This window comes from Amblyomma americanum, chromosome 11, assembly GCF_052857255.1.
Source record: "Amblyomma americanum isolate KBUSLIRL-KWMA chromosome 11, ASM5285725v1, whole genome shotgun sequence".
NCBI lineage: Eukaryota > Metazoa > Arthropoda > Arachnida > Ixodida > Ixodidae > Amblyomma > Amblyomma americanum.
This window is the reverse complement of record NC_135507.1, coordinates 24,244,634-24,271,350: the sequence shown is the minus strand read 5'-3', so window position 1 is coordinate 24,271,350 and position 26,717 is coordinate 24,244,634. Positions and strand designations below refer to the sequence as shown.

Sequence of the window (26,717 nt, the reverse complement as noted above, 5' to 3'; positions counted from 1 at the left end):
GGATTGGCCAAGGTATAGGGTAGAATGCCAATGAAGCATTTGCGCGGGGAAGGAAACGTCAGAAGACTGAATCAAGATAAAAAAAATTGGGAAAAATAAAATGAATTCAAGAGGTATGAGTCATCCGGAATAGAATCAAGCTAGCCTTTTTTGGACATGCGAAAGAATTTTGTGTATAGCTAACAAGATAATTGATTAGTTGCACTTATGTAATCGTGAAGGTAGCCGCATACACTGCTTAACGGGAATCCCTTGGCACTCGCACCGAACGATAGAAGAACTGTAAGAGACAGAGGCAGTCCTAGTCTCGAAAGAGGAACCTCCAGATATTGCTTTCTCTGAACCGCGAACCGCCGGCAAGAGAGGAGAAAATGATCGATTGATTCAACTTGCCCACATGATACACAAAGGTTTGTCGCAGCGAACCCGCACCTGCATAAGTACAAGTTTAAGTGAGGGATTCTACATCGCAGGAGCGTCATGGACACTTCACAAAGCCTTGACTTACACCACCGGATATTCCATGGGTACTTTAGGTGTTGAAAGTCCTTTAATAGCCTCGGTGTTAGTTCACGTAAGCCTTGTCGTCCTCTTCTTCTGTTCTCCACCAATCATCTCTCTCCACCTCACCGAATGCCTCTTCTTTATTCTTCGGTTAATCCACTTCGTCTTCTTCACACCTCTTATTTTTTCTTTAAAATTTAATTTAGGCTCCTTAATATATGTGACAATAGAAAGAAGCGAAGAGGACGATGATCGAAGGCACGGGGATGCAGCGCGTGTGGTGACGTCAGAGCGCGAGCAGTCCTTCGCGAAGCCCAGATGCCCACTACGAAGCAACCTGCACACCGAACACTTCGTTGAGCAGCGCCGTCACAGCTTTTCTGCCAGGGCCAGCCATGAGTGGCACGTCGACCTCGTTCGCCTGGACGGATCAACTGGACTTAGCGAGGGCTTGTACATCGGAAGGACCCGAGGATAGGTGCTGGCTCATCTCCGAGCTGCCGGCATGGAACGACGTCCTCTACGGACTGGCGTATGAGCTTGCCGAGCTGCGTCCAGGGAAGCTCAGCCTTCGGTACATCCAGAATCGCAGCACAGACACGCGCCGTGACACCGGCGCGCGCGAAGCGGCTTGCTTGATTTCGCGACTGTTCGAGCGCCACCACGGTTGCATATACGAGCTGCGTCTCTTGTGCGCTCCGCGTCCCGACGACGAATGTCCGGAGCAAGCTCCTGTCCCCATTCGCTTGCGTCCGCCGCCAGGTCAGACCAACATCGTCAACCTTCTCAGCCTCGAGCTAAAGGCTTGCACGGCCACCGCTCCGAACAGATCCAGCCACTGCTACCTGCCAGAGGGAGACATCGCGGCCATTAAGGGCCTCGAGCAGCTTAGGATAGCATCCTGCGACGGCCGCCTTGAACCAGGACTGTTCAAGCTGCTGCGACGAAACGCGGGCTCACTCAAGTTCGTCCAAATCGCCGATTCGACGCTGTCGCGGCGCATGGTGAGTGCTCTACATCGCCTTGACAAGTGCGAGTCGATGACGGTATGGCTTTGCGCACACGATTACTGTGGCTTCAATTTGGACCCTGTTAGCGAGTTCGTGCAGGGTTTGGCTACCACTGTCAAGACGTTCAAGTTTTTTCCACTCGGCCTTTCGAAGTGGAGGATGCCCGCCCTAGCTCATGCCCTGGTGACCAACGTGACTCTGACGACACTCGAGCTGCACTTGCGCCGGAGCTACATCCCACTGGAATACCTGTTCTTTGCACTCGAGGGGAACGCCAGCCTGAGGTCGCTGCGGGTCAGCTGTCGCCATGTTGATGCAAGCTGCGGACAGGCCTTGGAGTCGGCACTGATCAAGAACGCTTGCCTCCGTGACCTGGGCCTGGCTGCTGACGTCGCCGACGGCTGCATGCTGTGTGTGGCTGACGCGCTCGCGCGGAACCCCGCGCTGGAAAGCCTGGATTTCACGGGTTCCAATATAGCCGTGGGCGGCGTCTTCTCACTGTGCAACGCGCTTTTCACCAACACCACTTTAAAGAAGCTGGTGCTTCCCGGCTTCGAAGCTTCGCGGATGGCAAGGTAAGTACGTTGGCCCATGCGGTTCGACAGTTCTCACTTCCTTGTGTCCTATGCTAATTCTGAACTTATACTATATGTTCATAAATACTTTCATACTTTGCTGATAGTATCGCGATTTAGTACTTTGAAGTGGCTATGTTGCCGGCTGAATAGCCCGAAAAACATACTACCGGCAGTGTCGGCTTAAGGGCGCTGTACGATCGTTTTTTTTTTCCTTTTTTTCGCATGCGCACGCGTTCTTGCGGCCATGCGCACGATCAGCGCGCGAGGGCGCGTTGCGGATGGTGTGCTGTACGATCAAGTTTGCAGCATGCGTCCGAGCGGGCGTTCTGCTTGGCGCGCTGCGGCAGCACAGGCATCTGCCGCAGCAAAACGCGAAGATATCTTGGCGTTCGAATATACACACATTGATATTGTGGCTCGACTCCCGAGACATGTTTAGCTGTGAGATTTTTCGTAGCAGGTAAAACCCCGAACGCATCTTGAAACCGGGCAAAAAAAAAAGACGATTAAAGGGACGAGGAAGAAACCAACAGGACAAAGCGCGGAGTCCGCGCTCTGTCCTATGCACTCCACTAATAGTCAACTATCCCGAACGGCTGTGATAGCCGTGGATTTCGGCGCGGCCAATTCTGGCGTCCGCGAACCAAGTCGCAACAAACTTTGCAACACCGCAGGCGAGGTTCTAAAACAGCGTCGCAGAAAATGATTAACGTTTGCGCTATTTCCACTTCAGAAAGTGAAAAAAGGCGTCACACCGCGATAGTGACACAACTCGATCGTTCGACCGCTAGTCGGCTAGACTCCGCTGAAGGCCACCCGTATATATGCTCTAACTACGATCTAAGATATTTGCCTCCTAATATTTGAAGAGTGCCCCTATTGAAAGTTACGCTATACCATAAGATGCAATAACGATGAGAACGACGACGCGATTTGTATCGCGAATTCTCGGAGCCAAGGATACGGGACTAGATCAAGCTATAGGTTAGCAGTACAGTCATATTCGGTCGTTTGTAATTATAACAGGGAAATTCACCTAGCCGAGATCAGGCATACGTTCAAATCATCAGTTATTCAAACTAGCGCACTGCAGTCTTTTTACGTGTACTTTAATAGCCTTTATTTTGTAGCTTTTTCATTAATCCATGCACACTTTAGTTATCTATAAACGTTGGTTGTTACTGTCAAGTAAACAGGCCTTCTTCCTGTCTCCCCACTTAACTAAAAAGACACTTATCTATTCATCAATATCAGAAGTGTGTGTATTAAAAATTACATATTTTAGCACACTGCTGTCGAATACGAACCCAAATACACAAGAAAATTATGACATTCCCAGTAACTTGGAACATGTAAAATCAGTTGTAACTGCAGCAGTTTGCATTTCACAGAAGAGTATCCGTGCAACAGTACTAGTTGAGTTTCCTCTTCCGATTGCACCAGTTGAGATCTTGTGTCGACTGCGCCAGTTGGCATCCTGTGTCGACTGCGCCAGTTGAGTTTCCTCTTCCGCTGGCGATGAGAGGAAACTACTTGATGATGAAATCAGGGTTTCTTGATGACCCGGTGGTTCTACTCGCAATCATTCACATTACTCAAGGAAAGGAGAAGGTTAACTATTTATTTACAACATAGGTAAAAAAACGAGAAGAAACAAAGCAAGGAGAAAACTATTTACATGACTAAATCGTGGATCAGACGAATTCAGCCCCTGCTCAACCCAGAGCGCTTGGTTTTAAACCCTCTGTCTCCGCCCTTAGCGGGGACAGCAACCAATAAGATAACAAACGACCCATCTCGCCAATCAGTGGTTAGGGAAAGGAAAACAAGGTCCGCCCACTGATCAGAGATTGGGGAAAAAGTACTGATTAAACATTTGGGAAAGGAGAGGTTGCAATCAAATAGACAAACAACACAAATGCGACTTCCGTTTCCCACGCCACCCACGGCACCACAGACGCTAGAAACATGTGCCGACGAGGCGATGACTCAGGTTGTTGACAGCAACAAAGAGAACACAGTCGTTAAGGGAAGTAGACAGTCGTTACAGGAATAGTGGGTTTCCGGTCACTCGGCTAATATCTCGTGCGCCCCCGAAACCTCGTCAACCCCTTAACAACCACATGTCGTTAGCTGTACTTGGTTCGCATTTTTCCCGGCGGGTCATCCCCGTGACGGCGCGGCGTAAACGAGGACGTCCGCTGCACAAAGGGGCGGCAGGGACGGGACGGACCCCTTTGTTGGGGACTTCCGACCCTGCTGGAGCGGCTTTCCTTGAGAACACAAGACCAACGAGTTCGCGGAATGGTCAGCGAACTCCACACCTCCCAACCAAGAATGTCACGCGGACACTTGCTGTCAGTGTGACATTAAAGTCCGGCCACAAGGTTCCAAGCAGCATTGCGCACACACATACACAGCCTCAATTCGTTCCGTGCACACAAGGTTAGGACACCAATCTGCACATTCCAGAATCCACCATGTCAGATCGGTGCACCAAATTGGCAGAAATTACTTCTAGCCGCCTACATCTCGAAAAAGGAGTTGATGTTTCTCTTTAGCTTTCTTCACAAGATTAGACCAAAATTCTAATTTATCCGGCACGGCGCCGGTTGTAAAGGCTGCCGCCGCTATCGGATCTCCCTTGTCGCTTTTCTCAAAATTAATAGAGCTTACAGACTCCCCACGGGCCACGAAGGCTGCTGTTGGTATTGCGTCTGCATTCGCCCTTACTTTGAATTTTAGAATAGGGTTGTGCCTGTCATCGGCAACTTGACCTACATTTTGACATGCAGTTTCCGGCAGTGCTAGCTGTTTCCAGCGCTGGCAGCCGGCGTTCTCCTCAAAGAAAAGCATGCGCTCATTCGTTATCGTTTTACGATCATCTTCGCCGCCTTGCTTCCACACTTGTGCTAATGGGGCAGGTTGCTCCATGTGGAAACCTACAGGAATGGAGGCATTGCCCGCATCCACCAGTTTCCTATCTGCTGCGAAACTCTTTGCAGCTGCCCCTGTCAGCTCCCAATCTGATGCAGAAACATTTGTAGCTTCCGGATTTGCCTGAAGCTCCACTGAAGCCTCGAGTCTGTCTCGAACAGATTCGTGCGAGATTCTGAAACGCACATCGCAATCTGAGCTCTGATGTTCTTCATCTGGCTGGTCCCTTTCTGGCTGCTCTAGTAGCGAGTGTGTTTCCGATGTTACTAGCTGCCCTACACCTTCAGCTAGATCTGTCAGCGCGCACCGTGTCAGCACCGGCTGGCAAAACAACTCATCTTTGGCGGCTAGATTACTATCGACTGCAAAGAGCATTCTCACAATCAGGTCCGCCTTCTCCCCGTCCTCGACCCTTAATGCTGCGTCGGAGTTAGCGCACACTGGCTGGGGTACAATGCTGAGCTCTTGTTCGCGAGCAATACACTCATGTGTCTCCTGGGTCTGGTCTATATTGGGTTGCTCTGACAACATGTTCGTCACAGGAGTGACTAACGCTCCTATGCATATCTCTTCTGGTGCGATACACAAGATTAGGCCCTGCTGTCTGACCGCTTCAGCTTTCAAAGCTGTAGTCATCGGCACACACGACAGATCAGCGTCCGCTACCTGGAGAACCGCATTTCCTGTTTCGTTTCTTCAGAGCACTCACCCCTGGAATGTAACTGAATTTGGTCTCCTGTTAATTTTATTTCAGTCCCTGAATCCACACAGGTTTCAGAACTCTGACCTTCGGTATGCAAGTCTCCGCATGCCGGATCATCCATCCCATCTGGTTGACTGACCTTATTAACAGTCATCTCCGACTGGGAACGTAGCTTATCAGGGGCCAGTATCTCTACCTGAGCTACTAGTTTGCACACATCCGTCCTCACCGCGGGAATATCTTGTTCTTGCTTTTTCGAACACTCAATCATCGAATGCCCAAATTTCATACAGACAAAACATTGAACTGCTGCGAATAAGACCTCGCTATCAACTTTCGTCTCCTGTCTTAATTTTAATTGCATCTGTGCAAGTTTTTTCTTTTCTAGTTCAATTTGGAGTTTCAAATTTTCAATTTACTAAGCTGTTCAGCCTCCTCCTGCTCAACACGTCGCATCCTGCCCTCCTGATCATACCGTACGGCAGCCATCTCCGTTTTCCGTGCTATCGTTTCTAGCACTAAACACTACACCGACATGGTGAATTCGGAGAAAGCAGAAAGGTCTCCTACCTTACTGGTTGCTCTCTGCCCCGGTGATCTCGTCGTCCTCCGTGATGACGACAGGCTCCTCGATGCAGACGACTTGAGCTCTAGATCTCTCAGCAGCTCGCTGACTTCTGCCTCGTTTGACTGGCTTGTCTTGGTCGCCTGGTTACTTTTCAGCAGCTCGCTGACTCGAACCCGTTCGATGTGGACGCCTGGTTCTTTTCAGCAGCTCGCTGACTCGAACCCTCGATGGCTTGTTGTTGCCCGGCTCCTTCAGCTCCTAGCTGACTTGAGCCTCCGACGTCCTCTCGAACTCGACCCGTGATCCTGAAGCTTTCGACGTCAGTCTTGCGACGCAGCTTCACGTTTTCTCCTTTAGGACAAACAGCTTGTCCACCGACTTATTCTTCTCACCTTCCGTCCAATGCCTTGAGTAGAAAGAATTTGCGGTCCTGTCGACTGCGCCAGTTGAATTTCCGCCTCCAGGTGGCGATGAGAGGAAACTACTTGATGATGAAATCGGGGTTTCTTGATGACCCGGTGGTTCTACTCGCAAACATTCACATTACTCAAGGAAAGGAGAAGGTTAACTATTTATTTACAACATAGGTAAAAAAACGAGAAGAAACAAAGCAAGGAGAAAACTATTTACATGACTAAATCGTGGATCAGACGAATTCAGCCCCCGCTCAACCCAGAGCGCTTGGTTTTAAACCCTCTGTCTCCGCCCTTAGCGGGGACAGCAACCAATAAGATAACAAACGACCCATCTCGCCAATCAGTGGTTAGGGAAAGGAAAACAAGGTCCGCCCACTGATCAGAGATTGGGGAAAAAGTACTGATTAAACATTTGGGAAAGGAGAGGTTGCAATCAAATAGACAAACAACACAAATGCGACTTCCGTTTCCCACGCCACCCACGGCACCACAGACGCTAGAAACATGTGCAGACGAGGCGATGACTCAGGTTGTTGACAGCAACAAAGAGAACACAGTCGTTAAGGGAAGTAGACAGTCGTTACAGGAATAGTGGGTTTCCGGTCACTCGGCTAATATCTCGTGCGCCCCCGAAACCTCGTCAACCCCTTAACAACCACATGTCGTTAGCTGTACTTGGTTCGCGTTTTTCCCGGCGGGTCATCCCCGTGACGGCGCGGCGTAAACGAGGACGTCCGCTGCACAAAGGGGCGGCAGGGACGGGATGGACCCCTTTGTTGGGGACTTCCGACCCTGCTGAAGCGGCTTTCCTTGAGAACACAAGACCAACGAGTTCGCGGAATGGTCAGCGAACTCCACAGTACTGCTTTCTCTCTGTAATGTTATTCAATCCGTTAGAAAAGCCAAAATTGAAATAGCACAGTGTGGTGACAATTAAAGGGGCCAAGCCATATCTATCACTGCACTGAAATGCAAAGCTTTGTTTTTTGCACAGTGACAGCGGGTGACTAGTTTTATTTTAGCAGTCATTCCTTAGCTCATAACAGATGATAATTGCACAAGCTAGAATGCAGCAGTGCAAACAAGCTTGGAGAGTTGTGCTCAGAGCCAGGCATGTTGTCTGTACAACTCCGAAAAATTCTGAAAGTGCCCATGTTAATGAAAACAAAGTGGTTGCTTAGTGCTTAGTAAAAGGCCATACATGCCTTTTACCTTAATTGTAAACATAACATGACTGGGAGTTGGTAAACTGGCTTACATCTATATGGCTCCTGGTTGAGGTTAGGAAATAATACTTCAAATATTTAGGGAAACGGGATGCACTGACCATGCATAGTGGTTATCTCAAGCAGAATTTCTGGAAATATATTTACAAGGTGAGAGCTGTGTTGTTGCAAAATACAATGAAATAAAAAATAAGCATATAAGTGTGTGTAGGGCATGCATGCTTATATCCTCTCATATAGCTTTAAAGTAATGTTTAAGACTTTTTTCTGAGCAGAAAAAAAAAATGAGGGATTGTAACAGTGATCCTGGTTCCCAAAACAGCAGATAAAAGTGAGCATTGTCTGCACCACTTGTCATGTATAAAATTTTGGAACGTGCTAGCTGTTGTTATTAGCAACATATTCTGCAAAGTAAAGCTTGCTTCATTGCCAGCATACCTTATGTTAAAATGATTCAGTTGTTAACCTAACTGCTTGAAGATCTTTGCCTAGGCTATGCCTACTTTTCGGCTTCATACAGGGAATGTATGAGAACTTAAACAGTCCTAGAAAGGCTGCATGTATTATGCAAATAAATTTCTTGTTTTGTGGCCTGCTTTTTCAAAATAATGCACCAAAATGATAATCCTCCTCAGGGCCTTATATGAAAACTCGCGTTACTAATGTAAGGAAAACAGCAACTCTATAAGTAAATTAATATTGAGTACAGGTTTGTGCCTTTCCATGCATTTCACTCCCGTCAATGTAAGAAAATCACATTCACACACAAAATTCACAGCAACTGTAATCTGACTCCATCCATGACGACAACTGTATGTGAAATTTAGCTTTATTATAGAGGAGAAGGAGGCACCCTTTTATAAACACTGAGTGCTGGCCCCATAACATACCTGGCTGGCCATTTCAGATGAGGATAAGCATAAAATGACACACGCACATAAGTCACATGCGCAAACACACGCACCTAGCATTTTAACCACATCGCTTAATGGAAGTCTCTATGTTGCTTCGCTTGAAACAGGGTAGGATAAAAGCACAAAGGAAATACTGACACATATGAGCTCGTAATGGAGACAGGTATGGCTGACAGAAAAACTATTCATGCAATCCTATTAACATTGCCTGTATGAGGGCACACAAATACATTTCATGCACATGCTCAAAACAATCAATTCATTGCCACCAGCTGTGCCGCAAGCTCCTTCGTTTCTTGATTAGTTCTAACCCCTCACTTGATAACATCGAGGGTGTGCTTGCACACTCGTCTTCCCCGGCCTCCCTTATCTCAAAGGCTTCTTTTATTTTCTTTCTTGTCCCTTGCACGTGCTAAAATTGTATTCTGTTCAAAGTAAGGTGAACATTTGTGGTTTGCACAATGGGGTGCTTGTCCTGCGTCCGTCGTTTCAGTTGCAGGTTTTTGTCCCTGCGTAGCGCGTTCTTCCCATCAAGTGAAAGGAAGGTCATTAATGAATGTAAGAAAAAGGGAAGGGCCAAGTACAATACTTTTCGGGTTGCCCGAGATTCCAAAAAAAAGAAAGGCAGGATGAGCTAGAGTTAGCATGGGCCAACTGCTGTTAACTGGCTAGGATCGCTTAAATCCCACTCAGAACAGTAAGATGCAAGACATTATTTTATAAAGGATTTTATCGCATGCTTTCTCTAAGAAACTAAGGTGCAAGTGTATGTCACGAAGAACGAAAAATTGGCTATCATAGGTATGCTTTTCAAAAAGCGTACCGAATTTGGAAGGAATAATTTAATGGGCTGCAACAATTTAGCAGTGTGAGAGTACTTCGTGTTTTTCATGATTAGGAACCCATGCTAGTCATAGAAATGGTGCAATGATTTGGTGCTTGTGACAATATCAGAACTAAAAAATTTACCACATGCTGCTGTATGCAGCCATGCCTCGTTAATATCCACCCTGTAATACGATGGCTTGAAGTATGAACAGTTTTTCTGGGGAGGAAACTTTATCAAAGCTTGCATACCTTAACATGGAAACTTGCTTTTTGGACAAATGACAGGGTTTAAATGCACAAAGCCAATTGGGACCCGCATATTTTTGTCGTGTAATATGGACTGCAATGCGAACGTCTGGATTGTGGTAACGAGCAACTATAACATAGTGCCATGGAATTGACCATGGAATTGCCCTCATACCACTTGCAGCATAGAGTGCAGTTTTTGCTAAGCATTGAACTGCCAGGCACGCCGACTCTCTCCGCTTGCACTTTCTGACTGACAAAGCACTTCTCTTTCTGGTGTCAAAATCATTGGCTCTGAAAGGCTTGGCGACTCATTTCCTGGCACACTTTGTTCACTGCACAAATTAATTAATTAAGCCGCTTGCTGCCTGTATAACCTTTTTTGTTATAATCTAGCATGTTTACTTGCAACACTAATTTAATGTTTTTTTAAACAGAGCACACGGCAAGAACAAAAAAAACCACTCGAGTTAAAGCATGTTGCACACGACGAGAACTTGGCACACGTGCAAAGCAGGGAATCTGCAAATATAATCCAAGCAGTAAGGAAATGGGTTGAAATTAAATGTGATCTCAACCTCGACAGGTCGATGGCTGCACCGGCACTGTAGGAGTTTCAGAAACGGCTCAACATCAGCATTGCCAGGGCAAAGCACAGTGCAGTAGCGCAGAGCACATTTTGAAAAATCAAAATAAGCCTTGTTAACGTGGTTTTGGCAATATACACAAATATGGCCCTGGTCACGGCCATACGACAAATGCAAACAGATGTGTGTCCACAGAAACCTACACCTGAGCGTTGTGGAAGGTGCAAACAAGCATCTACATTCAAGCAAACAAATTTAGAAATGCAGCAAATGCAAAGAAGGTGAAGGAAATCTTAGGAATCATTCTACATCTCTGACAAATACATTCTCGTATGCCCATTATCGCCTTCATCCAGCAGGCAAATAATGCTCATTGCAGGCAGTCGCGGGTAAATGAACACAGCAGATGCATGTGCACTGATGACATATGCTTCTAAAGATTTCGAGAATATTTCACACAAGCTGGTGCTGCTTACCTAGGAAGCACTAGTTAACAACTGTTCGACACCAATAAAGCCGAGCTGTTGAGCACCTCGGCGACATCAGTGTAGTGAAAGCAACAACGAATATAGGATCAGGTGCTGATTCAAAGAGTAGAGTTTCTATCCTGATTGTCACTGCTTACGGAGCACTTTGAGATGCTGCTTTTTACCAACATCCATGGCAACCATGATAATGGACTTAATATTGCAAGCATTTGTCAAAAATCTACCTTCAATCCACACTGCCAAGCAAAAAATAAATTGTAATCACAGCAGATTTTCTGAAAATGCTTTCCATTTTTAATCACGATTCGCTTTAAGGAAAACTGTATGTACAGTTCTGACCCGGAACCAAAGTGTTTATATTAACAAGGCACAATTGAGTATGGGTTGACTGCTTTCAGAAGTGTAAGCATCAGCTGTGGTCTTTTTTCTCTTTTGGCGTCAGATAAAATGGAATTTTCATGAACAAGAGCTGCACTAGTGGGCCCATATTAGAGACTTCCGCATTGTGAAACACCGGTGAATGAGTTGCAACAATGGTTTTTGTTCGTACATAAGTGTTCCTGATCTGGTGATATGTTACAACCCAAACTTAACACTACTGCTTTGGCTCAGACCATGATCACATGCACGGGAAGCTGGATTCATTCAATTTGTTACGGAAATATTTATTGCAGATATGGGCCCGCGCAGCCGGCAGGAAATAACAACAAAAAAAAAGACGCTCCAGATGCGAGATCTGCCATGCACACCAATGTTTTCACACAGATTTCACAGTGCCGCCGGCATACCATTGTAGTCCGGCCACTCATAGTCACAACGCCGCAGGATGCTGGCAGCGGTAGAAAACAGCCGTGCAGCCGAGGTCGTTTCGCATACGCAAAATGCAGCTTTAAGAATGGTCACGTCGCACTCACGGCGGTTCTCTAGCACAGTACTACATACGCTCCACGATCGATATCTGTGATGGCTACTCCACAGCACTTGTGCTCGCGATCACTGCAACCGCTGCAACGAATGCGACTCGCTGCAGAGCTCGAAGTTCATTTCGTGATGTCGAACTCACGGCAGTTCTCAAACTCAGTACACACGCGTGCACCCGAACCAAGATCTACTGTACAGCTCTAAGTTCATTATTCAGCACTCGGAAAACAAGGAGTGCGTAGTAAGCTTTTGAAACGTAATTGTACTTGCATGCGATATCACTGACTGACGCAAAAGCACTCGTTCCGACTGCAATCAATTTCACTCCACTGACACTTATCAGTGCACTGTGAAGCTTGGTGTATGCACAGAAAATTCACCCCGGTGGGCTACTTCTCGCTGCTGTTCGTAAAGATCGTCGCGCGAATAAAGAACACTTGAAACTATCACAAACGGCTCCAAATAAAGACATCGCGAACACCGGCACTGCTACGTCTTACCTCGCCCATGGTGTACCAACTCGCTCAGCTGTCGGTTCTTCCGGAGTTCAGTGACATGACAGGAAAATCTCGAAAACGTTTTATTGAGCATAATAATACATCACGGCTCAATATTATTACCCATGATTACGAAATCAACGCCTGCCACGATGTTTGACATTTATTGCAGCAGAAGAATTTTCGGCCGCTGATGAAAGGCCGCACCGACGCTAGCGTGCCGACGGCACCGACTGAAATCGTTGGCATGTGAAACGGCGGCCGCTTGCCGCTTGACACACGGTGAAACTCGAAGTCGCTGTCAACACTCGCAATTAGTCACACGCGGCCAATATGTGTTTCTCGGGACAGCTACCTCCTACTAGGCCCGGTTTCTCACTCAGCGGACGGCCAACACGGCCGTTGAAAGTTGAACCAACTTGTGCGCTCAGGGGCTCAGGCGGATGCGTTCATGCGTTCCATTCCATCCGCTCGTGCGGAAAAAAGTTGAAAGTTGAACCAACTTGATCCGGAGTTCCCGGGTTCGAACCCGACCGCGGCGGCTGCGTTTTTATGGAGGAAAAACGCTAAGGCGCCCGTGTGCTGTGCGATGTCAGTGCACGTTAAAGATCCCCAGGTGGTCGAAATTATTCCGGAGCCCTCCACTACGGCACCTCTTCTTCCTTTCTTCTTTCACTCCCTCTCTTATCCCTTCCCTTACGGCGCGGTTCAGGTGTCCAACGATATATGAGCCAGATACTGCGCCATTTCCTTTCCCCCAAAACCAATTGTTATTACTTGTGCGTTCGTGCGCTCCATTGTTCGGCCCTTGCCCACTGTCGCAACGAAGCGCGCGCATGCGGAAAAAAAGTGATCGTACAGCGTATAGCGCCCTTTACGTAGCATTCTGAGATTCTTGGGTTAGGTTTGAATGCCGGCTGGTGGGAGCTTTTCGTGCGGGGTACGTGCCGGCCAAACAGCTGGAAAAATAGAACGCCGGCAGTGTCGTTTGTTTGGGTATGTGACGTGATGTGACCGTAGACGGCCAATGGGGTCAAACTGCCGGAAAATTTCACTACGGGCTATTTTGAGCTTGTTGCATAGTTTGTTGGGAGCATCCCCCCTCCCCGCAGGTTCACGTACAACTTAAAGGGACTATGCAATAAATTAGTTGAGATTACGTAAAGCAGGCGAGATAGGCATTTCATCACTCGTCACCCCAACGCAAGAATTTTTTAGCTAGCATCAATAACAGCGAAGATATAAACGATTTAAAATTACGCTCTAGCCCGCCAGCTGTGCGCAGTGTGACGTCACTGCTCCTCGCGCATGCGCAGCACGGCTCTCCAGGAGCCACGCGAAACTGCTCAACCTTGGCCAGTGTAGCTCACGCTGCAAAAACTATTTGCAATTAGCAGTTTCTCTTTGTTTTCCGTATTCTCACCTTCACAAGTTTGGTTGTTTTGTTCTGAAGTGAATCAAACATGACGTTTTAGGATTTGTAATCGCGCGCCTTTTCTCTTACAATCACGAAAGTATTCTGGCAGTCAGTCTTTGAGCATATTTTTTGTTTAACATGCTAAGGCTGGTCACCCGGCCTCATTCAATGCGTCTTTTGTCACAAAAACAAGCGAGACCAGTTGCCTGTTTTTTTTATGTTAAGATATTCAAAAGGCCAATTGTTTTACAACATATGACAATAGAAAGTGAAAAGGTGCATACCCTTGGTGCAAAAGCTGAATTACTCTTCAGCAATGCTTTATAGGCAATAAAGGGCTAAGGAGCATTTATTATCGCTCTGTTCCTCATTTCTATCCGACTGCTGTCCGCAGCCATGTAGGATGCACCTTTAAAAACAGCGGTTGTTAACGCTGGGCCATAGACCGCGGTGTATGTATTACTCAGCTAGCCAGTCACAGAGTGAATGAAATCAGCTTTTTAATATTTAACTTTATTAAACAAGCCAAATGCCAAAATTCTAGTATAACTTTTTTTTTCTTGCCATTAACTTGTTGTTTAGGCGACAAGAAAGGTTTTAACAAGGAACTACTTTTTTTTTGTCGTGGAGTTATTCTGTGTTTCTCCCGTGTGCGTGGTTCGTCTAATGTTTTGCGCACATCGATCATCTGAATTCTGCCCAGCGCTCCTGAATGTGGACGGAGCATCACGGCGCAGACTTAAGTTGCATCCGACTATAAATGCCAGCCTTAGCGCAGTCGGCAACTCTGTTGAGGGCGACATATTTGCAGATTTTGCATGAATGCCCGTATCCTTTTGCATTTCAGGGTGAGGCTGGCGGACATACTGGCACGAGGCAATGGCTACAGTCGCGTGCGACTTCCTTTGGGGGAGCCTGACATGACAGCGTTGTCGATTCGACTCGCCCGTCGCGCACCGTGCCCCGAAGTACTCAGAAAGATTGACATCAGCAATATCTCCGGTACCCGGCTCAAGACACTCTTCAGTGCCCTCGCTGTCAACAGCTCCGTGCGCGCGCTCAGCGTAATGGTCGACGAGAATGTTCCAGGCGGAACAGCAGCCCTGTGCGAGATGCTCAGTGCCAACCGAACCCTCAGGCGCATCGACATTTACGTACGCAGAGACAAAGGCCAGTTCGTCCCAAAGTTCCTGGACGCCCTGCAAACCAACCAAGGCATCAGCGAACTGTCGATATCCATCGCATTGTTGACGGTCCGATCGGCTTCAGCGATGTGCGATTTTTTCGCTCGCAACAGGAGAATCGCAAAGCTCCGGCTGTGGTTGCTGGAATTGGATCCCGACGAGCAGGTCGAAGTAGTCGTCCAAGGGGTGTCGATGAATCCGATCATCGTGGAGTTTGAGATCACAGAGAGCTGCTTGCCAGGAACCGCGCGCCGCATGATATTCGAGACTATGCAGCGGAACCGGACTCGCTTGAATCGCGCCGTCGACTTTGTCGTCCTTCGCGCCAAGAACAGACTGTGCGCGGAGGCGTTTGAACTTTTTTCCAGCAGAGCGTGCTTCGTCGACCTCCTGATGAAGTGTGCGGGACTGACGGAACGCGAGACACCGCTGGCGATTTCGTCAGCCCAGGACTTTTTGCTCGAGAATTACCTCGTCATCACGGGCATTGTGAATAGTGCTCTTGTGTGCCACCCTGCACCAGATAGCAGCACTCAGTGCAATGACCTCGACGCCGAATGCTGGCGTGCCATTGTGCGCCATCTAAAGGTCACCGACGTGCTACTCTAGCTTTTCCCTTTTTCACTGCCACTTAAAGCACGACTCCTCTTGTCAAACGTCATGCACAAGGAAGCTATGGATGTGTTCGATAGCAAGTATCACCTGTGATGGAACAGCGCAGAACGGAGGGACATGACAGGAGACAGGCGCTATTCCATCACAAACGAACATGCCAGAGGCACTGTCCTGGCAAATATCAGTGTCGCTCAACAGTCTACCAAGCTGCAGTTAATCCAATTTTTTTTTAGCTCGAAGTTGTAGCTGCGGGAAAAAATAAAGTTCAAATATCCACTTGGCAACACTTTTAAGTGACATCACGCTACGAGTTTAGAAGGCTTGCAATTTCTGGTGCGTATAGAACACTGCCATGGAGCTCAGATCTTGTTCCCAGGGCGTCAACTTCAAGGTACAAAGCAAATCCTAACAGGTTTAATTCTCAGTTGGAACCAACTGGAAATTGTTTCATGAATTACTTGGAGCCAGTCAGAATTTTCACCCCCTCTACGCAAGGCGAGGAAGCTATGGATGTGTTCGATAGCAAGTATCAGCTGTGATGCAACAGCGCAGGACGACGGGACATGACTGGAGACAGGCGCTATTCCATCACAAATGAACATGCCAGAGGCACTGTCCTGGCAAGTATCAGTGTCGCTCAACAGTCTACCAAGCCGCAGTTAATTCAATTTTTTGTTTTAGCTCGAAGTTGTAGCTGCGGGAAAAATAAAGTTCAAATATCCACTTGGCAACACTTTTAAGTGACATCACGCTACGAGTTTAGAAGGCTTGCAATTTCTGGTGCGGACAGAACACTGCCATGGAGCTCAGATCTTTTTCCCAGGGCGTCTACTTCAGGGTACAAAGCAAATCCTAACAGGTTTTAATTCTCAGTTGGAACCAACTGGAAATTGTTTCATGAAGTATTTGGAGCCAGTCACAATTTTCACCCCCTCTACGCAAGGCGAGGAAGCTATGGATGTGTTCGATAGCAAGTATCAGCTGTGATGCAACAGCGCAGGACGACGGGACATGACTGGAGACAGGCGCTATTCCATCACAAATGAACATGCCAGAGGCACTGTCCTGGCAAGTATCAGTGTCGCTCAACAGTCTACCAAGCCGCAGTTAATTCAATTTTTTGTTTTAGCTCGAAGTTGTAGCTGCGGGAAAAATAAAGTTCAAATATCCACTTGGCAACACTTTTAAGTGACATCACGCTACGAGTTTAGAAGGCTTGCAATTTCTGGTGCGGACAGAACACTGCCATGGAGCTCAGATCTTTTTCGCAGGGCGTCTACTTCAGGGTACAAAGCAAATCCTAACAGGTTTTAATTCTCAGTTGGAACCAACTGGAAATTGTTTCATGAAGTATTTGGAGCCAGTCACAATTTTCACCCCCTCTACGCAAGGCGAGGAAGCTATGGATGTGTTCGATAGCAAGTATCAGCTGTGATGCAACAGCGCAGGACGACGGGACATGACTGGAGACAGGCGCTATTCCATCACAAATGAACATGCCAGAGGCACTGTCCTGGCAAGTATCAGTGTCGCTCAACAGTCTATCAAGCTGCAGTTAATTCAATTTTTTGTTTTAGCTCGAAGTTGTAGCTGCCGGAAAAATAAAGTTCAAATATCCACTTGGCAGCACATTTAAGTGACATCACGCTACGAGTTTAGAAGGCTTGCAATTTCTGGTGCGTATAAAACGCTGCCATGGAGCTCAGATCTTGTTCCCAGGGCGTCTACTTAAAGGTACAAAGCAAATCCTAACAGGTTTTAATTCTCAGTTGGAACCAACTGGAAATTGTTTCGTGAAGTATTTGGAGCCAGTCACAATTTTCACCCCCTCTACGCAAGGCGAGGAAGCTATGGATGTGTTCGATAGCAAGCATCAGCTGTGATGGAACAGCGCAGAACGGAGGGACATGACAGGAGACAGGCGCTATTCCATCACAAACGAACATGCCAGAGGCACTGTCCTGGCAAATATCAGTGTCGCTCAACAGTCTACCAAGCTGCAGTTGATTCATTTTTTTTAGCTCGAAGTTGTAGCTGCGGGAAAGAATAAAGTTCAAATATCCACTTGGCAACACTTTTAAGTGACATCACGCTACGAGTTTAGAAGGCTTGCAATTTCTTTTGCGTACAGAACACTGCCATGGAGCTCAGATCTTGTTCCCAGGGCGTCAACTTCAAGGTACAAAGCAAATCCTAACAGGTTTAATTCTCAGTTGGAACCAACTGGAAATTGTTTCATGAATTACTTGGAGCCAGTCAGAATTTTCACCCCCTCTACGCAAAGCGAGGAAGCTATGGATGTGTTCGATAGCAAGTATCAGCTGTGATGGAACAGCGCAGGACGACGGGACATGACAGGAGACAGGCGCTATTCCATCACAAATGAACATGCCAGAGGCACTTTCCTGACAAGTATCAGTGTCGCTCAACAGTCTACCAAGCTGCAGTTAATCCAATTTTTTTTTTAGCTCGCAACGGTGGCCAAGTGGTTGAGCATCCGCCTCGTATGCGGGAGGTGCGGGGCTCGATCCCCAGTGCCGCCGGGTACCCACCGGTGATACAATGGGTACAAGCTTTCCCCTGGTCTGGTGCTCGGCTTATTTAGGGTGAAATGCTTGGGAAATGGTTCTTTGACCCCACCTTGAGAAAAAGCAATATACCTTGTGACATGGCGCTCTTTGGCCATAGCTGCCCTTGCGCCATAAAAATCCATAATCATCATCATCAGCTCGAAGTTGTAGCTGCGGGAAAAAATAAAGTTCAAATATCCACTTGGCAACTTTTAAGTGACATCACGCTACGAGTTTAGAAGGCTTGTAATTTCTGGTGCGTATAGAACACTGCCATGGAGCTCAGATCTTGTTCCCAGGGCGTCTACTTCAAGGTACAAAGGAAATCCTAACAGGTTTAATTCTCAGTTGGAACCAACTGGAAATTGTTTCATGAAGTATTTGGAGCCAGTTAGAATTTTCACCGCCTCTACGCAAAGCGAGAAACTTAGGAAAACCGCGCTGAAGCACATTTGTTGGGAAAAAAAAAGAGTCCACGGAATACATGGTTCATATGAAACCGCTCTCCCAACCGCCCTCTGAACAACCCATATATCCGCCACTGGAAACTCATTTCTAAGAGTTATTTTTGCGCAGAAGAAGCTGTGAATACCATCTAACCTTGTGGCTGATTCTCTCTAGTCTTGGCTGCCCATGGTTCCTTCCTCCATGTAGCTGCCTTTGCGCCATTAAAATCGACCACCACCATCATCACCACCAGTATTCTCGAAATATGTAAAGTAGGTCAGACGACGTCTTCTATCGCCAACTCTATCCTCCTGCTTCCGCTCTCTGAAGCTATCTTTCCATTTTCCGTCTGGAGCTGGCCTGCATGGTGCCGCGGACCACCGCATGCGATGTTTCTGCAGGCGGCGTCTGACACAAGTCCACGTCTGCTGGTGGCCGCTGCCAAGGCCAACGGAGACCTCTGCCTTACAACTTCATCCCACGCGTACAGAACCCGACGGCCTTGTCGACATTATAGAACGAGCACACAAGTGTGACCCGCTTTCCTGCAGCGAGCAGCAGCCGATAAGCGCGCGCTCACGTTGCCAACAGGCCTCCCTGTGACGTCGCTGATAACGGCCGCTCTGCAAGAACGGGGAAACACCGACTCCGTTATCTAGCCCCGGTGTAATGTAGGTGGGAGATATAGCGGGAGGCTTAGATAAGCGAAAATGGCTTGTAGCCGTAAACTCTTCTGAGGCTTGGAAGAACAAACCGTAAGCTTCCTATTTTCATTTTGCATCAATAAAAGGAAAGATCTGGGAGGAAGAACGGCAGACTCTTGAGCGGGGTTGATACAATACTATTTTTGAGCCTGGCCACAACAGACAAGACAACAATACCATTTGTTGGGCGAGTTGGTGCTCACGATAATCCATAATAGCGCGACAGACAGGACAGAGAAGAGAGGACACAACACAGAGCGCTCTGTGTTGTGTCCTCTCTTCTCTGTCCTGTCTGTCGCGCTGTTATGAATTATCGTAGACAAGACAAACAGGAAGTGGACAACGCAGCATTCTTGTCCACTTCCTGTTGTCTTGTCTGTTGTGCTCTGCATGGCTCAAATAACTGCATGTAAAAGATGGTCTGGGTCGGGTTACATAGAAGCATTTAAACCATGAGACTGGGGGAGTTGGTAGGGATTATGTAGGCCTTATAACGTCAAGAAGCGACACATCGGCTGTGACGGACGCCGTAGTGGAGGGCCTTTTGCGTTTCGCCTGCATCAAAATGCAGTCACCGCGTTCGGGATCGAACCCGCGACCTTGGGATCAGCAGCCTAACGTTAAAGTGATATGGTAAGGATTCACAACGTTCAATTTGAGACGTTCTTACTGCTTCCGTAATTTCTTTCCAGGGTATTGTGCATGCCTTGGTCTAGGAGGCGGTGGGTGGGTGTAGGGATGGGAAATCCTAGATCTTGCTTCCTGCACTGGCTGATAATTTCATCTATCTTTTCTTTTTCGACAACCTTAAGATCCACCCCCACAGTTCAACCCCTGCGAATCCCACAACTTACAATTTACCTTTGCTGAATAAATTTGTATTTTTGTGGAACCTCTTTTTAGTCACCGTAATGCAAAAAAAAAATCTTTGTCGCTTTGGTTATGCTGTGGTGGTGAGTTCGGTACAGTGAATTCGCTACGGTAACGAAGCGGGAACTGCCGTAATGCCATGTTTATCGGTTAATTAAATGTCATCGGTGAATCCATGCCCATCGACGCGTCATTGATGAACGACAACCGGGATTTTACTTCTCATGCCGTTATTCACGCTCACATCGACGCATTATTAAGGTAAGAAAAGCCGCGCGACACGTTTAAATAATTCGCTTAAGTACCTGCTTCAGCATTCACTGCCAACTTGCCATAATGCGCAGGGGCATGCTCAGCGCGCCTTCTAAACCGCGCTCCGCCATTTTTTTTTTTTACTGGACCATGCCCTCCATCCCAGTACGAATTATAAACTGCACACTCTCGAGCACGAATTTTAATTATTCTGGAGAAACATACTCGTGCTGTCGATTTCACTATAAAAGGACAAAAACATTTTTCAAACGCACGATTTATTTTTTACGCGGTTGTGTACTTTTATTTCGCTTGTATTGTGTAACCTAGTTATGCTCTCTTTGCATGTCTTATGAAGAGTGCATGTAAAAAATTATCGCATTCGCGATAACATGATAAGGCACCTATATGTTCCGTTACACTGACACGAGAAAGTGTATGTAGCTGTCAGCTGTCTCTGCTTTTTTATTGTGCATTTATTTCTTGTTTTACATATTATAGCATAGGCAGTTTTTTTGTACAGCTCCTATTTTGTTCTCATATGTGCATTTTTTGTTTTCTTTGTGTATTGCATGGGCTGGTCAACAGTTCGTTGCTCGGTGTTTTTCTAAGATTGAGCTTGTTTTTCTGCAGTTAAAGCGCTGCAGCTTGAAGAAAGAACGTTCCTACTTTTTTCCCAAGTACCAATTCATATAATTTTATACGTCTGAAAAAAAAAAACGGTATGAATTGAACTTGTTCTGCCGCGGGAGACAACAGAAGCCACCCAGAGGCAACAGAAGCAGAAATGGACCATAAAGAAGACTTCCCGCAAGCCGTGACTTCCTTGGTCACACATCCCAGGGAATAATACAATAACCGGTCGAAGATGAAAGAACTGCATGTCAACTGAGTCATAAACCTTCCACATTTTTTTTTTTCCACCGCACTTCGCCCCGACAGTTTATAAATCTTCGCAGCGATACAAAGGAGGTGCGCGACGCAGCTGCGGTCGCCTTTCCAGGGCAAAAGGAAAAGGCCGCATATAATGTCACGGAGTTGTAAAGGGCCCATCGGAGAATGTCAATGTGCACATTGCGCGCAGATCGCACAATTGCGGTTCGAACGCACCTGTTGGATTTCCACATTTCCACCCAGCAAGTGTGTGCTTGCATTAACCGGCGTATTTAATATATTGCCGGCCGACACGACTGCTCAGTTGCGGCATCGCCTGTAGTCTGACCCACCCGCCGGCGCTGCATCGACATGACTCATCTGTACGCAGAAATGTACTACGCATGCGGAGAGAAGGCGCCGCCGGGAAGAACGAACATTAAAGAAAAACAAAAAAAAGGAAGTGAAGGAGAGGAGGCGGAGACGGCGGCGTCTCGCAAGCCGCCGCTCGCTATCACAATGCGCAGCGCAGCCAACGGCCGCTATTTGGCTGCCAAGTCTCGTCTGCTTTTCGCGCTCAACAGGTCGCTGCCTCACGCAGCCGTCGCAGCAACTCGCTACGCCGTAAAATAGACGCACATACGCCGCCGAGCGGCGTGGTAGTACAGGAGCCGCACAGCTTCCGCAGGCCTGTTCCTTTTCCGCCGAGCGCACGACCATGGCCGGCTGTCGACTGCTCGCGCCGCCTTCTCTGTGCCGTCGTCTGCTAGGCCTAGGCGTCTCCTCGTCCAGGTCGTTGGACGGCCCGCTCGGGTCGTTGGACCTGTCGTCTCCGCCTCGGCGTGGCCTCAAGTCTATGTACGGCGGCCGCTACCTTGTCACGCTGCTGCCCGGCCACGGCATCGGGCCCGAGATGATGTCTCACGTGGAGAACGTCTTCTGGCGCGCCAAGGTTCCGGTCGACTTCGAGAAAGTCGAGGTCGACGACACGCCGGAGTCGCTGGACAACGCGCTGCTCTCCATACGACGCAACGGCGTGGCGCTCAAGGGCAACGTGGAGACGCAGAACCCGCTCAACGTGGAACCGCGCAACCTGGCACTGCGCAACGGACTCCAGTTGGACGTTAATGTGGTCCACTGTCGCAACCACCCGGGCATCCGCACCAGGCACAGGGACATTGACATCGTGGTCATTCGACAGAACACCGAAGGTGCGTGTTCTGGTGGGAGCCTGTGAGCCCCGGATTTTGAGCTATAGTCTGGATTAACGGGCTGTTCGTAATGAACGTACTCATTAATCTTAATTTATTGAATATTTGCTATCGCGCTTGTCAGTAATTGCATATTTGCGTGCAACGCCTTTTGTGCGCAAGTGTGCTTGCACTTGTTCTAATGTGAGGAGTTCTTTTTCATTTATGAAAAGGATAATTACCAGCGAATTATGGCTGTTATAACTGGTAAACACGTACCCGGTGTGTTTGTAGGGCTTGTCTGCTAAACGTAGGTCAATTGACGCCACTCAAATAATTGGGCTCCTTTAGCGAAGCTAACGACTTGTATCTTGCAACACTGATGGATAACCATATAATTAATGTTACTTAATTAGTTGGTCAATATCTAAATTATTGAGGTTTACCGAAATTAATTGGTTTTATTATGACCGCGGTGAAGTGAAGTGTTGCATTTACGTAGTCGCTGTTAATGCTTTCGAACCGTTGAAGTGGGTTTTCATTCAAATAAGGGACTTGCAAAATTTAATCGCGCAGCAAAAACTGCTGATTCATTAACGAATTCACTACCTAAACTTTCCGTATCAAATCTGGCGAAACTCCAGAGCCTTTGACCGCTCTTATCTCCAGCAGCGGTATGGCTCGTTCACACGCATACTGAACACGGCGTCGATGACCTTATCAACACCTTCAGCGTATTGATTTGAGTGGGAGATAAAATTTTGTGATTTCAGCGAGGCGCTATTTGAGCCATATTCTCTGAATTAGGCGTAATCTGGGTTTATGCATATTAATTCTAAAACCTTTATTACACGCTTAATAAGGGCAACTAGCTATAGGATATGCGCTAGCACTAGTGACAGCAGCAGTACTGGTAAAAATCTTTAATATGCAAAACCTAAAGGAGAGACATACTCATACTATACTGCCAGTATATATGAATGTGCAGATATTGCGGGAAAAAAAAAATGTTGGGTTGGTACAGCACTAGTGACTGATTTCACTCTGTATAAATCCTTTATTACGGGCTTAATAAGGGCAGCTAGCTATAGAATATTTGCTAGCACTAGTGACAGCAGCAATACTAGTAGAAACCTTTAATATGCAAAACCTAAAGGGGAGACATACTCATACTATACTGCTAGTATATATGAATGTGCAGATATTGCGGAAAAAAAAATGTTGGGTTGGTAGAGCACTAGTGACTGACTTCACTCTATATATATACAGTCGAACTTCGTTATAACGAAACGGTGTAATACGAAATAATGGGCCATAATTCATGCGTTTCCTAACCCAACGCGAAAGAACTCCTTGTATTTCTCAGGCATGCAGGCTTCGAGTGTTGTGCATCAAGCCGTATCGAGGACGTTTAAAAAGTGCACTATATAGACGGCCGTCGTATAATTATTGCTCAGTGGGCGTTGTTATACGGAGCGGGAATTGCAGAATAATTAGGTTATGCATCTCTTGCCTGCACGTATTTCTGGCAAAACATGATGAACGTAATAACAATGACGGGTCTATGCATGCTGGCCTACACTCATGCTCTCATCACTGTAGTAAGGTTTTTAGATCCTGCTGGTTCCGATATGATGTTAGCCAGTCATGGCCAGCATACATCACTTCACGGTGAAGTTCTTCGCTTTGGCACACGTGTTTGCTACTCTTTGGCAAGACATGCATGCTCTAAAATCATCTTCACCAAGTTCCGCGTGACTCGATTGCCCGTTGAAACGACACGGAGTAATTGCGCGCAATATTCGTAGGCGAATACAGCCGTCTGGAGCACGCCAGCGCCCCGGGCGTGGTGGAGAGCCTCAAGATCATCACGCGCGAGAAGTCGACCGAGATCGCGCGCTACGCCTTCAACTACGCGCGCACTCACAAGCGCAAGAAGGTCACCGTGGTGCACAAGGCGAACATCATGAAGCTCTCGGACGGCCTGTTCCTGCAGACCTGCCTAGACGTGGCGCGGGAGTACTCGGACATCGCCGTCGAGGACATGATCATCGACAACTGCTGCATGCAACTGGTGCGCAGGCCCTCGCAGTTCGACGTCATGCTCGTGCCGAACCTGTACGGCAACATCCTGGTCAACATGGCCTGCGGACTGGTGGGCGGCCCGGGGATTACCTCCGGCAGGAACTACGGCCGCGACTACGCCGTCTTCGAGACGGCCACCCGGAACACGGGCAGCCATCTTGTGGACAAGAACCTGGCCAACCCGTGCGCGACGCTGTTCGCGGCCGTGGACATGCTGAAGCACTTAGGACTGCGCGACCACGCCTACCTCATCAAGGACGCTGTGGAGAAGACCCTCAACGAGGACCGCATCCACACGCAGGACCTGGGGGGCGTGGCGACCACCACGGAAGTGGTGGACAACGTGATACGCGAGGTGGAGCGACACACCACGGTGCCGCTGGACAACAGGCCGCACGTTAGCGCCCGAGCTTGAGACTCTTGCACAAGTTGTGTTTGTTGTTGTGGTTGCTGTTGTGTGCCCCCAGAGTGGTGGATAGGAATTAAAGAAACTGAAAGTTTATCTGGTCTTCGACACGTGTACGACCTCTTCGACAATACTGGCTGAGCCTATAGGCTCAATTAGTTTGAAGTATTGTGGGATCGTCTGGCGAATTGGTGTGCGTTTGGCACCTGTTCAAATGTTTTGCATTGGAAGAAATATTTTCATGCATCATTTCGCCCGCTAGACTTGGCCGAAAGAAACTCCTATCTGAAAACTAGACTCGATCAGTTACGAACGCTGGAGAACATAACATGAAAGCAACAAAGGGACGGGGACCCGCCGCGGTGTCTCCGTGGTTGTAGCGCTCAGCTACTTAACTCGAGGTCGCGGGTTCAGCCCCGGCCGCGGAGGCTACGTTTCGATCGAGGCGAATGTTGTGCGATATCAGAACACGGTAACCCGGATGGTCGAAATTAACATACGCAGCCCTCCATTGCTGCGCCTCTTTCTCTCTTCCCTGTGTCGCTCCTTTCGCTCACGGCGCGGTTGAGGTGTCCACCAAGCTTCTCTTCTCAAAAACGAGTTTTCACGGGGAAGGAAGCGCATGCATGTTGTACAAAAGCCTGCGAGTGAAAAGCAAAATATTCACATTTTTACACACATCTGGAACATGATTTAGGCTTGAACATGACTAACTTAATTTATTACTGCAGATAAGAGAATGTGAGCTTGACTTGCACGTCCGTAAGTGTGGTCTCCGTCTGGCAGATATATTTATAGAGCTATAGGCTTCGTTTGCGGAACACGCGTCCTGGAGACTTTTGTCCCCGACTGTACACCATGAGGAAAGGTTAATTGCGGCGCGGCGTGAAGATGATGCACAGAAGGCACGCGCACCCCGGCACATGAATCTTTTACGAACATTCCCAAATCTGTATAGGTTTCCTTTATTGCCTGAGCTTGTAGTTGCGCTCAGGTAGACCAAAGGGGCAATTAAACGCCCTTTAATCAAACATAAACCTCGGGAGATTTCCCTAAACCCAATGGAGTGACGTGCACATACTTGCACGCAAGTGTTCTGTACCGAGTCGCGGTGCGCTGCTGTACAACCCGTTCACAATTTTTTAAGTGTACGTTTAAGGGAAAGCAATATGAAATGGAACACATGGTTGACATAATCAGTGATTTCTTCGTATTTTTTTTTTAATTGCGCAAATGTGCTTCGGCATGCAGGCATTCAGGCCTGTGTCGGCTATAAATGCTAAAAAGGTCCGGTGTTGGCTCAAACCACTAAGCCACAGTGCATACCTTCGTAACTGCACTGCGGCTTAGCGGTTTAAGCATCCGCCTCGCATGCGGGAGGTTCGAGGTTCGACAAGCTTTCTGCTGTCCTCATGCTCGGCTTATCGGGGGTGAAATTCTTGGGAAATTGGTCTGACTCCGCCTTGCGTACCTTGTTTCCTGACGCTCTTTGGCCACAGGTACCCTTGCTTCATAAAAATCCATATTCATTTCTTCGCAAGTACTTAGGAGCAAGATTTTTTCTTTAGTTTCCAAGTTCAATGCCGAAGTAAGATTTTCGTCCCTGGGCGTGAACTCTGTGTGTTCTTTTTCGTATATGTATAGTGCTTGTACGACAGAAATGTGGCTCACGTGCACTGAC

The 26,717-nt window shown here is 47.7% G+C and overlaps 2 protein-coding genes across 2 annotated transcripts; both read left to right on the top strand.

Annotated features, from left to right (window-relative positions):
* Positions 1-642: 642 nt before the first annotated feature.
* Positions 643-15,807, top strand: LOC144109994 (uncharacterized). Its single transcript, XM_077642796.1, has 2 exons — positions 643-2,089; positions 14,688-15,807. Exons 1-2 carry the CDS (start codon positions 900-902, stop codon positions 15,631-15,633), a joined length of 2,136 nt encoding a protein of 711 aa, XP_077498922.1. The 5' UTR covers positions 643-899; the 3' UTR covers positions 15,634-15,807.
* Positions 15,808-21,875: 6,068 nt separating this feature from the next.
* On the top strand, positions 21,876-25,132 carry LOC144111458 (isocitrate dehydrogenase [NAD] subunit gamma, mitochondrial-like). The gene is made up of 2 exons (XM_077644765.1): positions 21,876-22,566; positions 24,354-25,132. The coding sequence occupies exons 1-2, from the start codon at positions 22,074-22,076 to the stop codon at positions 25,043-25,045; spliced, it is 1,185 nt and encodes a 394-aa protein (XP_077500891.1). The 5' UTR covers positions 21,876-22,073; the 3' UTR covers positions 25,046-25,132.
* Positions 25,133-26,717: the final 1,585 nt, after the last annotated feature.